Below are 16,025 nucleotides of genomic sequence, written 5' to 3'. Positions count from 1 at the left end.
AGGTACCTCTACCTTTCTTCTGCTGGGCTGGGGTGGGGGAGCGGGAGCTGGCTGAGGACACGGGGCTGGCCAGGTCCGCGTACATGTCCTCGGAGTCGGCGCTGCGCACGGAGCTGCTGCTGGACGAGGCACTGGACACTGAGGAGACGCTGCTCACGCTCAGGGACCTGCAAAGAAACAACAGCTCAAGAAAGCAACAACAATCAGGCAGTGGTGAGACCTTTTTCCATTCCCCTGGCTGGATGTCAGGAAGCTCAAAGGCAGGCAACGACCAGGAACAAAGGCCGTGTGTCCTGGGGTGCCGACGATATGAAAATTCCCAAACACGTAAGATGTACACCTAGAAAGTAATTAAGGCAACATGTAAACAGGTCACTGTTTGCCCAGAAAAACAAGGAGTGAAAGCAGGGTGTGCTGTCACAGGTCAGTGTTATGGCTCAGGGCAAGGGTTCCCTGGCAGGGTTTCTGGTGTTGGCAAACATTTACTGTCACGACAGGTAATGACAGGGAGGATAACTCCAAGATGGTCATCTCCTAATAGTGTCTATCCCTGGAAGTGTTCAAGGCCAGGATGGACAGGGTTGGAGCAACCTGATCTAGTGCAAGGGGGGGTTGGACTAGATGAGCTTTGAGGTCCCTTCCACCCCTAACCATTCCAGACATACGTTAACTCCATGAATATTCAGGCAGCCTCTCCAGCCTGTTCCACAGGCCTCACCAACCTGCCCTGCCAGCAAGATCCAGGCTCCCTGGCTGGAGGCTGGATTGGGATAACTGAACAGGCTGTGGTAGCTTTAGCACAGACCAACCCTGCTACAAACTGCAGAGTCTGTACCTGCTGGCATCATAGAATCATAGAATATTCTGAGTGGGAAGGGACCCACACGGATCATCAAGTCCAACTCCCATCCCTGCACAGGACACTCCAACAATCCCACTGTCCCAGAGTGTTGTCCAAATGCTGCCTGAGTTCTGGCAGCCTTGGGGCTGTGACCACTGCCCTGGGGAGCCTGTTCAGTGCCCAACCACCCTCTGGGGGAAGAACCTAAACATGATGGAGCTGAGCTCTGAGAGGTCACATGGATTGTTGCAACGGTGACAGGATGAGCCAGAAACTCTTGTCCAGGCTACAGGATGTCACAGCAAAGCTGGTTTGGGCACACACCGTATTTCCTCCGTTTTCCCCTTCCCCACACCCCTGGAGGAGCAGCACCCACAGCCCCAGAGCCACACAAGCAACTCCTGTGTTCATTTTTCCCACCCGTGCCCAGCTCTCTGAAGCTCTTGCATCACCCCTGAGCTGATGAATGTGACAAGCATGTGGTAAACAAGTTTGGATTTCTGTAAAATAACGCGGATGTTGAAGCTTGGAGTTCCACAGAGTTCAGGGATGTGAATTAGAGCTGCTCAGAGCCAAATCCTGCCTAATCCACTAGTTTTGCACTACAGGTCTACCCTTAAATCTGTGTCCCAGGGAAGTGCTCTGCCTGTGAGTTTTCAAGGACTCTTGTGTGTGAACAGATGCAAAAGCCTGAATGAATGACTCGAAAGAGGTTTATTTTATGACTCTTTGCTGGAGGGAGTTTGGTGTCTACACATCCCACAGACTAACAGCCTTAGAACTGTTCACTTGGGGCTAAACACAAAGGGAACTGGCTGTGCAACTTTACCAGCAAAAGAAAAATATCATTAGCTGGGCCTTTCAGGGATTTTCTGACCTACCTCTTCTGACAGGTCAAGCATCTTCCCTAAGGACATGCAAGAACCAGAGGTAGGAGAGCTTTGGGAGAGGAAAGCTCTGTAGCCTGAACTGTTCACTTGTAAAGCAATTAGGATGTGGTTATAAGATCTTTTGGAAGCAATTTAGGCTAAATGGGCAGTTGGGCACATGTGACAAGCTAATTTCCATGAATAAACCACAAGGAAAATATCATAGAATCATGGAATGGTTTGGGTTAGAAGGGACCTGAATGATCACCTAGTTCCATCTCCCTGCCACGGGCAGGGACACCTTCCACTAGACCAGGTTGCTCCAAGCCCCGTCCAGGGCCTCCCCACCCTCACAAGCAAGGATTCCTTTCCAATATCCCATCTAAACCTCCTCTCCTTCAGCTTAAGGCTATTCCCCTTCATCCTATCACTCCATGCCCTTGTGAAAAGTCCCTCTCCAACACTGTACTCTGTCACAATTCAGTACTTGGGATCTGTAACACAAAACCAACTTTATCCCACCTCCCAGTCACCTGTAGCCTCTGCTACTGGAAGCTATAGAGAGTTTTTGCTGCAAAAAACCACAACAGTTAGGAACAGTCACAGTCTCTCCTACTTAACAGTAATGAAGGGTTGCAGATACCTGGATTTCCTGGACCCAGATGGGGAGTGGGAGACTGAGGCAGAGGATGATCTGGAATGAGATCTGGAGAGAGACCGAGACAAGGACCTGGATCGGGAGCTGGAGCCGCTGTAGCTGCTGGCACTGCCACTGATGCTGCCACTGATGGTCCTCCTGCAAGACAGCAAGTGACACCATCACACAATAGTAACTGTAAGGAAAAGGAGAGAGAGAGGGGGGAAAAACCCATGAGAAACAAGTGATGCACAACAGAGTTGCTCACAACCCTCTGATCAATGCCCTCAGCAGTGATTGGCCTCTTCCCGCCACCTCCCACAGTTTATACACTGGGAATGATGTTCTGTGGTGTGGAATATCCCCATGGCCAGTTTGGGTCAGCTGTCCTGGCCGTGCTCCCTCCCTCCTGAACATGGGAAACTCAGAAGTCCTTGACTTAGGGTGAGCTACTGAGCAACAACCAAAACATCCACGTTATCAACATTATTCTCACCCTAAATCCAAAACACACCAGACACTAAAAAGAAAATTCGCTCTATCCCAGGACAGCTTCCTACAAACTAGAATTGCTAACTGTGTAATGCAGTGGGATATCTCGTATTTCAGGCTGTACAAATAACCCTACACATTTTTGGGACTAGAATATCAGTCCTACAATAAATAGAGTTGTTCTGTCATTTGGAGAGTGTAGGACAGTGGGTATAAGCATGAAAAAAACCACCTTGAAAATCCAAGATTGGAATAAAGGGAAGGTGGCTAAAAACATCTGAGATGAATATTAATCATTAACTAAAGAAAGAGAAACAGAAACTAGAACTGATACAGAGTTTCTAGAGAAAAGAAATCGTCATCATCAGTTTTCATCAATGGAGACAGAACTGCACAGCCCAGGCACTCAGCTTCTGGGAAGAAGGAGGAGATCCAATGCCATGGAAAATTAAGAACCGACTTGGGATGCTTCTGAAAACCTGAGTGGAAAACAGACTTAGACCCATCTTCAAAAATCTCCCATGATCCAAGAAAACCATACATGCCTTACTGCAGGCATGAAACATTCCCAGGCTCCTTGTGCACTCATAAAACAGATATTTCTAGGAAATACATTTCTTACACACCAAATTGCTGCTTCCACAGACCAGACACAGAGGTACCACACTGCTATTTCACTTGGAATATTGGAGTCACATAAGATGAAGGCAGGAAGGGAAAGCAGGGCAGGGAGCCAGCAAGATGTGTACTAGGACAGTGAAGGCAGTGGAGTTTTCCCTCCTCTGCTCCTGGGGAACTGCTCCTGCTGGATGCTCCGCTCCTGCTGGATGCTCCCAGGACCACACAGAAATACTCCCTGCACATATTTAGAATAAAGAGGGTCCAAACCCAACACAAAGCTCGACCCTCCATCCCATCAGATCTGTCTCTGACCAAATATACCTTTTTCCTCGCTGTACCACCTCCACAACCAGCAGCTCTCAAAACTGCCTTTTTTCCCCCCACTCCAAGCCCTGTTTTTGACACAATTCATTTTTCCACCTACTTCATCCCCCTTGCCTTCAGAGGCAGGAGCCACTTGCTGTGACAAACATTCACCCCACCCCCCACTCCTTCCCTCTCTTCCCATTCCCTCCCTGCCCCAGGAAATGGATTTATCCTTTAACATCGAAGAGCCCTGGTGGTACTCTGGAGAAGAACCCTGGATTTGCTGTATCTTCCAGGAGATCAAGGCTCACTCCACCCCCAGCAATCTTACCTCCTGGGTGGAGTCCGTGTCTGACGTTCCTTCCTTCTCGCCTCCCGATTATCCCCTGGCTTGGCTGGCTCTGGAGCAGCTGTTGTAATTTTAGTGAGTGGCTGAGGGACTGGAAGGGCAGTGAGTTTCTTCACAGATTTGTCACTGTAAAAATGACAATTTTCACGTGTGTGATTAAAGTCAGTAGGTACAAACCATATTCTCACAAGCAATGAGATGTGCTCAGGTTTGTTGTTGATCAACGTTATATTGACTATGGAATCATGGAATGGTTTGTGTGGGAATGGACCCTAAAATTCATCTCATTCCACCCCTTGCCATGGGCAGGGACAAATTCTACTAGACCAGGTTGCTCCAAGCCAAATCCAACCTGGCTTAGATGTAATTCCTGCAGCTACAGACAGCTGGTTATTTCACTAAAACACAAACAACACAGATTTCCCTGAAGACTTGTTTCCCATATTCAATTCACCTTTTCAGAGTCAAATTACTACAAAACAGGCAATTTGGGAGATATTTGACTTGTAAATTAACTCCTGAAGTAGACTGTGTGAATCACTGTTTCTTATCCTACTGATTCCATGCATTTTTATCCCAAACACATACACCTACTTAAAATCTGCCAGTCAGGCTTAAGAATGAAACACACACAGTTAATGAAAAAATGCTCTTTTTCACTCCATCACACAGATCAGGAGGATGCACAAGAGCCTGTGTGTGCAAATATCCCTTGGATCCACCCCTTGGGTTGTGTTTCCCCGTGGAAAACTGGATGGGAATAACACTGCACTATTTAGCACCCACTATGTGAGATGGGAATCACTGTGGCTCTTCAGTGTTGCTCAGTTCAGGGTTCAGAGCACTCCAACCTCTGCTCTGACAGCTGGATACTGCTCAACATATGATCATGGAATGGTATGGGTTGGAAGAGACCATAATGCCCATCCAGTTCCATCTCCCTGCCAGGAGCAGGGACACCTTCCTGCTCCAAGTCCTGTCCAACCTGACCTCGAACACTTCCAGGGATGGGGCAGCCACAGCTTCTCTGGGCAACCTGTGCCAGGGCCTCCCCACCCTCACAGGGAAGAATTCCTTCCCAATATCCAATCTAACCCTGCCTCTGACAGTGGGAAGCCATTTCCCCATGTCCTGTCACTCCAGGCCCTTGTCCAAAGTCCTTCTCCAGCTCCCTTTAGGCACTGGTACATCCCAGCACTGATTAATCAGGGAGGTGGTTGTCTGCACAAACACACTGTTAATTCCTCCTCTTGTGCTCAATATCTGCATTTATCCCCTGCAGAACACAGGATTAAGCACAAGCCATGTTATCTAGTGTAAATAATCCTTGTCCTAGTGCTGTGGTGTTACCAAACCAGCACTGCAGGAGCACTGGGAGGGTGCAAAGACATCGCTGCAGGTGCTGAACGAGGCCTCTGAGGGCTGAGCCCTGAGTGGAGAAGAAAAAAAACCCCAAACCCCCAGGTTAATAAGGTACGAAAAGTGTGGCAAGGGGGACTGTCCCATATTCTGGAGAATTTAGGGGGATTCCCATGGTGTCACTTATTTGCAGGTCACCTTAAAAGAGGTGACATCACTACGGTGTTGTGTCACCCTCCAACATATCTGTAATTTACTATTGTAGAGTTTGTGAAATAGCAATTTCAGGAATTTAAAAGAGCAGGAGCACTGTCATAATGTGCCAAAAACACCTTCATAGTCCTGTTTTCATTTGTATTCCAGTGTTAAAAGCTGATGAAGCTGAACCATTTCTTTATTCTAAGGCTGTGAATTAACCAAAGCCACAGTAATAAATTAAACTCTCATAGAGCTGCTGTGTAAATATATCTGCACACACAGTTTAAGCAGTAAATCAGGCATATGTTTAAACACTCATATATACATGTAATACTTAAGGATACTTGAGCAGTTTAACTTGTATTTAGTAAGTTAAAGTGCCATTATTTAATTAAATATGCCAAGCTAAACATTCTTCTATGCAGGTTCTATTTTGCATCTTTCATTTCTTCCTTCAGCTGCCAACCAGGTTGTAGAATCCCAGGATAGTCTGGGTTGGAAAAGACCTGAAAGATCATCCAGTTCCACCCCCTGCCATGGGCAGGGACACCTTCCACTATCCCAGGTTGCTCCAAGCCCTGTCCAACCTGGCCTTGGACACTTCCAGGGATGGGGCAGCCACAGCTTCTCTGGCAACCTGTGCCAGGCCTCCCCACCCTCACAGGGAAGAATTTCTTCCCAGTATCCCTCCTCACTCTGCCCTCCTTCAGCCTAAGGCCACTGAAGGTCAGAAGGGTCTGACCGGGGGATTAGGCTCCTGTTGGACTCTGCACTGGGGTATCCAGAGGGAGATGAAGCCTTACCCTTTCCCAGGAGGTGGCAATAACTCCCCTTTAGCCTTCGCCAGTGGCTTGTGTGGAGATGGTGTTGGAGAAGGAGAGGGAGAAGATGAGAAGGACCGTGATCTAGGAGGGAAAAGACATCACTCAGCTCAGTCTCTGGGATTGCAAGAGGTTTTACTGGCTTTCAGTGCATTTTGACACCACTCCTTCCTTGCCAGGAAGTCCTGAGCTTAAACTTGTTTTATATTTGGACTCTTCAACAAAACTTAACTTGTGTCATCAAACAGTGGTAAAAGAAGAAAACAAAAGGAAAAAATAGGGTCAGCTGGAAGAGAGGCACTGCAGGTATTCCACACCAACACCTGAGGCTGTTTCCATACTCTCTGGATTCTCTCCTTAGGGAGAATGTCTATGGGAAAATAAGTACAATTTTGACTTGCAAGTTCAGCACGAATTGCCTCAACCTGCTTTATGCCCTGTAATTCCTAGTGCAGTTTATCCTTTAAACAGCAGCAAACCCCTAAAAACCTTGGGAGAAAGACACAAAAAATACACCTAAATCTAATATTTAACACAAGGTGAAAAATGTGGTGCATCTCAAAGGCAACAAATCAAAGGGCAGGAGCTGTTTCCTAAGCCCAGGACTGACCTGAGCTGAGCCACTGGCAGGACACAACATGTGCTCAGGTGATTCATCCCACTGCCAAGACTGGAAGTCCCTCTGTTGCATCCCAGTACCTCAGAAAGCTGGACATCTGGATGACAGGCCTTCTGGGGAACAGTTAGGGACCAGGGTGTTCCTCACTCTCCTACGTTCAGGGAGAGGTCCAAGTGGGTCACCTACACCTGGCACTGTCCTGCAAGGAGCAGAGCCCAGAATGGGGTGGATGGGGGAAGGTCAGACTGCTCTCCAGGTGAGATTAGCTTCTACCTGAGCCTTTCCTAGGAGAAACCAGGTCTCCTGTGATCCACTCTGTGTGATTTGAGCCCTTGAAGAGGTGCCTATCCAGGGAGCCAGTTCTTCTACTATGTATATTCCAGACTTGGGAAACTGTCTGCAGGGGCAAGGAAGTTGCAGAGGAATAAACATCCCTCTGTTTGTTTAATCAGCCTGGGACACTGAATTGCTGCTTTGAAGTGTCAGGACTATCACAAGACACAACTGCTTTAATAAAGAAATGTGATTTGCCTCTTGAAATATAAATTCCAGTGCCATAGAAAAGAGATGCTGGTGAACTTCTTCCAATCATAAAATGCAAATGATGGGAATGTTAATTTACCAGAGGCATGGGAAAGGGCCCAGCCACAACAGCACCATGCTCATGGGTGGGAGGACTGAGGAGAGGAGGGGGTGGCTGATGGATCTCCCTCATTCAACATCCACACTGGCAGCCTCCCTCACTCAGGGAAGTGGTTTGAATGGATTATTTCAAGAGCTCGTTATTTGCTTTTAAGTAGCAGCAAAAAGGAGTGGTTAGAAAACCACTTTTCCATTGGTTCCAAATCCCAGGAGCCATTACCTGGACCTGCTGCCTGAGAAAGAGCTGTGCCTCGAGGAGCGACTGGAGTAAGAGCTGTAGGAAGATGATCTGGAGCGAGATCGTGAGGAGCCTGAACCAGAATAGGTGGATGAACGAGAAGAGGACCTGAAACAAAAACATTTTAAATTTATAACCTCTTAAAAAGTCCTTTGAGACCTGAGTCTCCAAGTATGTTCTTTCCAAGTTCTGCTCCAAAAACTGTCTTCTCCTCCTGTCAAGACTGCAGCCTATCCTCAGCTCCCTCTTTTCATTAAGGGAGGATCCTCTTATTCCAACCCTCTTTGCACCCTTAAATAAGCCTTCCCTCCTTTAGTTATTGATTTTCCATCCTTTCTGGGAACTGCTTCCACACATTTTTATGCCTTCTCACCAGACAATCCCCTGACAGGTCAGGGAAAACAGAAAAGCCTCAGGTGCAGTGATCCCAGCAAGAAAATCTGCTTCAGGAGGGCTTTGGCTTTTAGATCCCTATCTCCAATTCAGTATGTTCCTCATTCCTCTGGGATACTTCTCCCCCTTTTTTCAAGAGCTTCAAGTTCAAGCACTCAAAGAAAACAGATCCAGCTTCTGCCTCGAGGCTCCCAGATTCAGGGAGTTTCTTTCTGAAAGCTGTTTTTTGTCTTGCTTTACACCTGTTGGTTTCCAAGCCCCACTCCAGCCTCTAAGGCTCTGTCAAACCTCCACAGCCCAAATTTTTCCCAGTAGCATCAACACGCTCTTACTGGAGTGGGCTCACCTCATCTCTCCATCTCTCCTGGAGTGACCAAGCTCCAATTTTTACAGCTTCCAGCTGTTTGTGCTCCTATTAAGGTCAGTTTTCATCTAGATCAGTTACTAGATGCAAGGGCAGTAACATCCACACTGCATCCAGGTCTAATGGATCTGAAAAATGGCTTTTCCGAGGACTTGCTTCTTCCTTATCTTTAACAGGTCACAGTACAGCTTCCACGGTTTTCCCTGCCCCTTTTGGATTTCATGTCACTACCTGTCCATAGGTGTTACTGAACAGCAGGTCTTGAACTGCTTTTCCAAACATAAAATTGTGGAATGGGTTGATTTGGAAGGGACCTTAAGGATACATCCAGTTCTACTCCCTGCCATGGGTAGGGACACCTTCCACTAGACCAGGTTGCTCCAAGCCCCATCCAACCTGGACTTGAACACTTCCAAGGATGGGGAATCCACGACCTCTCTGGGCAACCTGTTCCAAACATCTCAACACCTTCCCTGGTCCTGAGTCGGCCACATCCAACTCCTGGACTCGCTAATGGATGTGCCAGGCTCTCCACCCTCCCTCACCTGGAGGAGCCAGAGGCAGAAGCTGAGGAAGCAGAGGTTTTCCGGCGCCTCCGAGCACGGCTGGGGGACACGGACACGCCGAGTTTCTTTTTGGGGGACTTGGATCGGCGCCAGGGATCCTTCCACTCGTCCGCCCGCTTCGACTGGGCCGTGCCGAGCGCGGCCGACTCCTTGTCCTTCTTTGGTGGCTCAGGCTGACGGCTGGAAAACAAAGAGGAGTCAAGTAGCTGGGATTCTGAGGGAGGTTTATAAGGTTTATAAAGGAAGATACACAAAGATCCAGGAAAAGATATCAGAAATATAAATATATTGTAATAAGACATATAAATAGATACACAGGGCCATGAAAATACCCTAGAAATTCACCTCTCATAGTAGTACCAGTTTAACCTCCATTGCAGAATGTCCAGCATCACTTTCGGGTGATAAAGTGTTAGAACAACTCTCAATTTGTAAATCAGTATCTGCAAATCTACAATTTTATGAACTTCTTTGTCACACTGACCAAATAGTGACCTCCCAGTTGATTTCAGGTTCAGCTTTTGACCTCGAAGGAATGGACACAAGCAAGAAGGAAGGGAATGGGAAACCTGGTTCTTCCTGAACATGTAGAGATGGAGCAGCCCAATCCTGGCAGGCAGCCCCCAGTGCGATGGAGAGAAGAGTCACTCTTCTGAGATTCAGCCTGAATTATTCTACAATTCCCTTATCAGGACATCTTGTGGGGCTGTGTCACAGGCCAAGGCACAGTGACCTCTTCTCACCCTTCTGAAGGGAATGGTTCCTCCCTCACCTGAGCATAAAGCAGCTCATGGCTGATTTATCACTGGATTATTCTCCAGGTGCTTATAAACACCACCAAACATGTTGTTGATAACCATGAGGATGTGACCGGTCAGGCCAGACACCCTCCATCTTCTCCCTTTCCTTTTAAGGGTTCTACTCCCATTTCTCCTTTTTTGGTTCTCCAGTTTTCCCTTCTCCCCTCCAATTCTCTGAAAATAATCCAGGGCCAACGTTTCAGGACCTGCACCAGACACTTCCTTAAGTTCTCCAGGATGAGTTTCTTCAGGCCAAGACTTTATTACCTTTCTTATCTCTGGGTGATTTAACTTGGAATTTTTCCTTGCCCTCCGTAACCTGCACCCAACTCCTCAATCACCTGCTTCTGACCTTCTCCCTTGGGTTTTAGGCAAAGTTTGTGCTGGAATAAAGCTTTATGAAGTGTGTTGCACTCACCAAATTACCAGGACAGTGATGTGTTTGTTCCTTTTCTCCAAATAATTAACTGTGAGAATTTGGGGGAGGAAAGGCCCCTTCCATGGCTGGCTTCAGCCAGTACCACCCCATTAGTCACACGACTGAAGTAACCACTCCCCACCCAACTTCCTCTACCTTTTGAGATAAAAAAGCCTCCTCCGAGTTTTCTAATAATTCCAGGGACTCTGCTTCTTGCCTCAACACTTCAACAGACAACAGGATAATTAAAGCTCTTCGTTAGCAGCCTGTTCAGCTCTTTGAAGGCTTCACTAGTCACCAAGGAGCCTCATCCCCTCCTTGCTGGCAGTGTTACCTCCTCCTGACTCCAGAACTTGGATATGCTGACCTAAAAATCCAGCATCCGACTCTTTCCTTATCTTTGCTGATATAAAGGCAATTTTACTCTTTGTCCCATATCTACCTCAGTATATTCAGAATTTTACATGAGGAGAAACTCTTCTTTCACCTTCACCTCTTCCCACAAATCTCATTCCAGCTTCAAAAGAGGACAATTACGTCTAACACGCAGAACTGCCTGGTCAGGGAGTCCCAGGCAGGGCTATGGCTCAGCATTATTCATTCCATCCTCACCCTTTCCAACACTGCTTCAACACACACTATTTAACTCAGTACATGATATTTGCAGTGGGATGGTCAAGTTTCCCACGTTACAGCCACAACTCCATGAGTATTTAATCATGGAGGAAGACCACAACCCTGAATATGAGGTTGAGACACACTGGATGTATTGCTTCTCCCTAATAACACTAAACAGTCATAGCTGGGGCCAAGGTCTCCTTCCAGCACTTGTTTACAAACTTCCAGTTTACAAACTCATTTTGAAGCCATTTTGACCTCTGGAATATCCTAGAATCAACCAAGTGCAGAGAAGGAAGAAAAAGAAGGTTGGGAACAGCCTGCATACCTTGGATCAAGCAGCAGGATAAACAGCAAGGAAAGGAGGAGGAGAAAACCATGTGAGAATGTCATGGATAATAATATCCTGATCCAATGTCCCTTCCTGAGGGATCGCTGCCTGCAGCTTTGGGAGGTGCAGAAGGGATTTTCTGCTGGTACAGGAGGGCAGAGAGGCATCATCCATCTAAAGACCTGGGTAAAACCTGTGGAGAAGCTTTTCCTGCAGTGTCCAGGCTTGTGAAAGCCAACAACTGTGCCAGGGGAGGGTTAGGTTGGATATCAGGGAAAGGTTCTTCCCCCAGAAGGTGGTCAGGCACTGAACAGGATCCCCAGGGCAGCAGTCATGGCTGACAGAGCTCAAGGAACATTTGGACAACACTCTCAGGGACATGGTGTGATTTTGGAGTGTCCTGTGCAGGGCCAGTATTTGGATTTGATGATCCTTGTGGGTCCCTTCCCACTCAGGGTATTCCATGATTCTATGAACTAATGAACAACCTTGTCCCTCTCAGGCTCAACTCCCTCCTGCAACAATTTTCAGAAAGAAAAACCTCCTACAGAATTTATTATCCTCCTAAAAACCAACTCATATTCACATCCAACAGCCCATCCAGGGAGCTGGAGCTCAGCTCCAACTCCACGTGGGAACAACTTAGGCTGAACTCCTCAGCTTGGAGCAACAATGACTCTGAAAGCAAATCTCATTACCTGCACCTATTACTTGGTTTGATGCAATGCTCTCTGGATGAAGTCACTTTCTGGAGGAAAGGTTTTTTTCCCTGGGAAAACCACAACAGAAAGCCTCATTTTGGGATATGCTTGGCTTTTTCACTCAGTACTAAATACACTACAGACAAGGAAGATGATGCTTGTGCCAGGACATTTTCAAAGCCTTTCCTCACGAGCTGCCTGCGTTCCCAACATGTGGCATCACCAAATAAACTCCTTCAACCTAAAATGAGGGACTGGGAGCTAATGCTGCTCGGCTCCACTTCCCTAGTGGAATTCTGGAGTCAGAGCTGAAAGTGAGCTGGAGCCACTGCCAAGAGGAACATCCCAATATAGCCTGCAGTTCCACTGAAGACACTGCTGGAAGATGACAAGGGGGAGGTTTTCTTCTCACTTTCACTCTCGCAACCAGGTAGTTTTTCCTTCCTGCCTTGTGATGGATCTGGTGCTTGTTGGAGTTCCCAACTCCTTAATTCAATAAATTAAAAAATAAGAATGTTTTACTGCTGGGTCAGTGAGTCCAACCAGCAGGGTCTGACTAGCTGCAGGAGCTGAATCATGAAGAAGAGGAGGGAAGGAGGGAAGAATCCTGGCTGTGTCCCAGCTCACCATGAGGTGAGCCATGGGATCACCTCATGAGTTCATCCTCATCCTCAGCAGTTTCCCAGGCTGCAGGCAAACCTCACACAGGAGGTTTCAGCATGGAGAGGGGGGTTGGCAAAAAAATCCACATGTTAATCCCAAACTCCTTTTTACCAAATTGCAATTTTTAGGAAACATTTCCAGTACTTCAGAATTAACTCCTTAATTAGGCTGGTTTTGGCTGGGGGGTTAAACCACAACGTAAGTCTATGCCACAAGGTTTAAAAAAAGTAAATTAGAGGGAATAACAGACAAGACAGACTGACCAAAAGCACCTTCATTTCCTCCCAGAGCCCCAAGGATCACTCAGGCACCAGCAAGGGCTGCAGAGCTTCGTTACTTCCGAAGCTCATTTTTCCCTTAAAATAACTAAAAGCTTTATTTTCCAGATCGAGCACATTGATGCCTCTTTGGTTGGAATTTAATGACAGCAATCAAGAGGAGAAGTGAAGCTGAACATGGCTTTGGCAAGGAGAGGAGGAACAGAGACAGCTCCAGCTGGCAGCACGGTGTAGGTCATCCAGCTCCCGACCGCACGCGCTCCGGCTCCCAAAGAAACCCAGCTCCCAAATAAACCCTGAACTCAACAAGGATTGGAGGGGGTAAAGCAGACCTGCACAGCCTTTGCTGCTCTTCTCATGTATTATACAAATGCTGTCAAAGCATTTCTAATCTTAGAGGGGAAAACAAGCTTCCTGGGGAAAGTGCTTCTGTCCTTCCTTCCCCCTCCTGTGGGACGCAGCTCCCACAGGGAATGCAAACCTTATCACCCACGGCCAGTGGTGACGTCAGCCTGGCTCCAGGGCTGCTCTTCTGGCCACATTTTACAGCCCAGTTTGCTCCAAGAGGAAAGTCCAGCCATGACTTAAAAGCCTTTGAGTTTCTCGCAGGAAAGCTGGGATTGCGTCAGCACTGAGTTTTCCTTCAGTGGCAGTGGAATTTTCCAAAGGAAGTGGACTCGAGGAATGACTGGAGCCATGTGCCAAGGCAGTTGTGAAGAGACCTGTAATTGCTGCAAACCAAATTCCAGCAGAATGCAAGCAAAGGGGAATTTTTCCTGTCTTGGCAAAAAGGAGAAGGACAACAGCTCCCAAAATCCACCTCCGTGTGTCTACAAACACTGGACCTTGGAGCTGGTCCTTGTTGATCTTGGTGAAATATTAGCAAAGAATAAGATTTTCTCAAGCTGTTTCCATCTGAAGCTGAGTTATCAGTTGCTCAAAAAAAAAAGAAAAAAAAAAAAGGAAGAATTTCTTCAAAGCCCGATGGGGAGAGGCTTGGAAATTAAAGAGTGGAGATACCATCTGAACCTCCAGGATGAAATCATCACAGCAAGGAGATAAACCTATCAGAGATGTGATCTACCCTAAGGGCTGAGCATTTGATGCCTCAAGAGCCTTCTCTAAATGAGAGAGGCAGAGATCCTGTCCAGAGATCCTGCCCCAGACTTTGCCATGTTTTAATAAAAATCCAGTGTGGGAGATCTCCCAGGAACTCCAGCTCTGAAATGCCAAAGAAAAACACATTCCTTGAGATCCACATCTGAGTCACTCGATGCCCTTCATCTCGATTTACTGTTACGAAATCCTTTGTCTTTTCCTGTGGGAGCAGAAGCAGCACCTCAAGAGTCACAAGGACTAACAGAAACTCCAGTCTGCAAGATGTTTTGTGGAGAACTTGGAAAAGTTTGGTTTGGTTCATGGAGAGATTATATTATCATAGAATCATGGCATGGTTTGGGTTGGAAGAGACCTAGAAGATCATCCAGTTCCAATTCCATCCCCTGCCATGGGCAGGGACACCTTCCCCCAGACCAAGTGACTCCAAGCCCTGTCCAACCTGACCTTGGACACTTCCAGGGATGGGGCAGCCACTGTTTCTCTGGACAACCTGTGCCAGGGCCTCACCCCCTTCACAGGGAAGAATTCCTTCCCAATATCCCATCTAACTCTGCCACTCTGGCAGTGTGAAGCCATTCCCCCTTGTCCTGTCCCTCCAGGCCCTTGTCCAAAGTCCCCCTCCAGCTCTCTTGGAGCCTCTTTAGGCACTGGAAGAGGTTCTAAGGTCTCCCTGGAGCTTTCTCTTCCCCAGGCTGAACACTCCCAGCTCTCCCAGCCTGTTTCCAGAGCAGAGCTGTTCTTATCATTAACTTCCCAAAAGAACTGGGAGCAGAAATGAAAGCAAAGCCGTCTAACCAGGTTCCATTGCTCCAGCTGGAAGCTGCACCAGAAAAAACAGGGATGTAAACAAGTTATTATCATGTTTATCACAGCAGGCCACTGGACTGTGAGCCTGAAGAACCTCAGAGCGGCACAGGGCATGTTCTGTCCGTGGGGAGAAGGGAAATCTTCCTCTGGGCAATGCTGTGTGGAACACCTGGAATGTGCAGGAGTAGAGGTGCAGCTCCAGCTGGAGCAGATAAACCTTATTTCAGCCTGGGAACCCCAAGAGCCCAAGGCCATTTGCTTCCCTTAAGTCACTGCACTCCAAGAAGTCACCCAGAGAAGATGCAGAGCCTCCTCATGGAGGCTGATTTTCCCTTCTTCATGACTTCTCATGGATATGAGACTAAATCAGAGCATTCCAGGGGCTTAGCAATGCCCAACTCAAACCCAGGAAGAGCACACATTTGTTCCTGCAGAACAAATGGGAACTGTCCTACCTGCTCTTCCTCCTGTGGCAGGACAAACAAGGAAGAACTAAGGATTTCTTTTAAGAAAAGCCAACATTCCCTCAGGGAAAACTAAGAGAAACCAAAATCCACCATCCTCCCACACCATCTTTAGGTAGTGGGATGAGGTGCCACTATTAAACCCACCAAAACAACCAAGCTGTATTTGAGACAAAGATGCTTTCACACAGAGCCTCTAAGTCAAAAAAATAGGGAACAGATCCAGCTCGCTGCAGGGAAAGACAACCAAAAGCTGTGGGAAAAGACGACGACCCAGGAACACTCAGAATTAGAGATTCTTCAAAAAAAATGAGTTCAGTTGGTTTGTGATCCACACACACACAGCCATGAATCACTCCATTTGCATTCCCTTCTTTTTGCCACTCCTTTATCTAATCAACCTCATTCCAACACTTTCTGGTTTGCAAGCCCTGGATAACCTCCACTCATTGATTTCAGACTCTGGGTTATCCTGCTCATTAATGTGCTCAGCCCAAAGATTAACAAAGTC

General features: G+C 47.3%; 1 protein-coding gene across 9 annotated transcripts in view; it reads right to left on the bottom strand.

The window, feature by feature from the left end:
* Positions 1 to 16,025, bottom strand: part of ZC3H18 (zinc finger CCCH-type containing 18) — a 46,708-nt gene that overhangs the window by 6,626 nt on the left and 24,057 nt on the right. For 7 of the 9 annotated variants that reach the window (XM_051805715.1, XM_051805722.1, XM_051805719.1 and 4 more), the window contains 6 exons: positions 9,295 to 9,495; positions 7,975 to 8,100; positions 6,476 to 6,577; positions 4,098 to 4,241; positions 2,354 to 2,506; positions 7 to 167 (listed from right to left, as the gene is read on the bottom strand). In XM_051805715.1, the coding sequence (XP_051661675.1) occupies positions 7 to 167; positions 2,354 to 2,506; positions 4,098 to 4,241; positions 6,476 to 6,577; positions 7,975 to 8,100; positions 9,295 to 9,495 (887 nt within the window). The remainder of the gene's footprint in view (positions 1 to 6; positions 168 to 2,353; positions 2,507 to 4,097; positions 4,242 to 6,475; positions 6,578 to 7,974; positions 8,101 to 9,294; positions 9,496 to 16,025) is intronic. The other 2 variants (XM_051805718.1, XM_051805720.1) reach the window with 1 other exon arrangement.

This window comes from Manacus candei, unplaced genomic scaffold (genome assembly GCF_025592945.1).
Source record: "Manacus candei isolate 608988 ecotype Guabito, Panama unplaced genomic scaffold, ASM2559294v1 h1tg000065l, whole genome shotgun sequence".
Lineage (NCBI taxonomy): Eukaryota > Metazoa > Chordata > Aves > Passeriformes > Pipridae > Manacus > Manacus candei.
The sequence above is the reverse complement of the archived record's forward strand: the minus strand, read 5'-3'. Positions and strand labels throughout refer to the sequence as shown.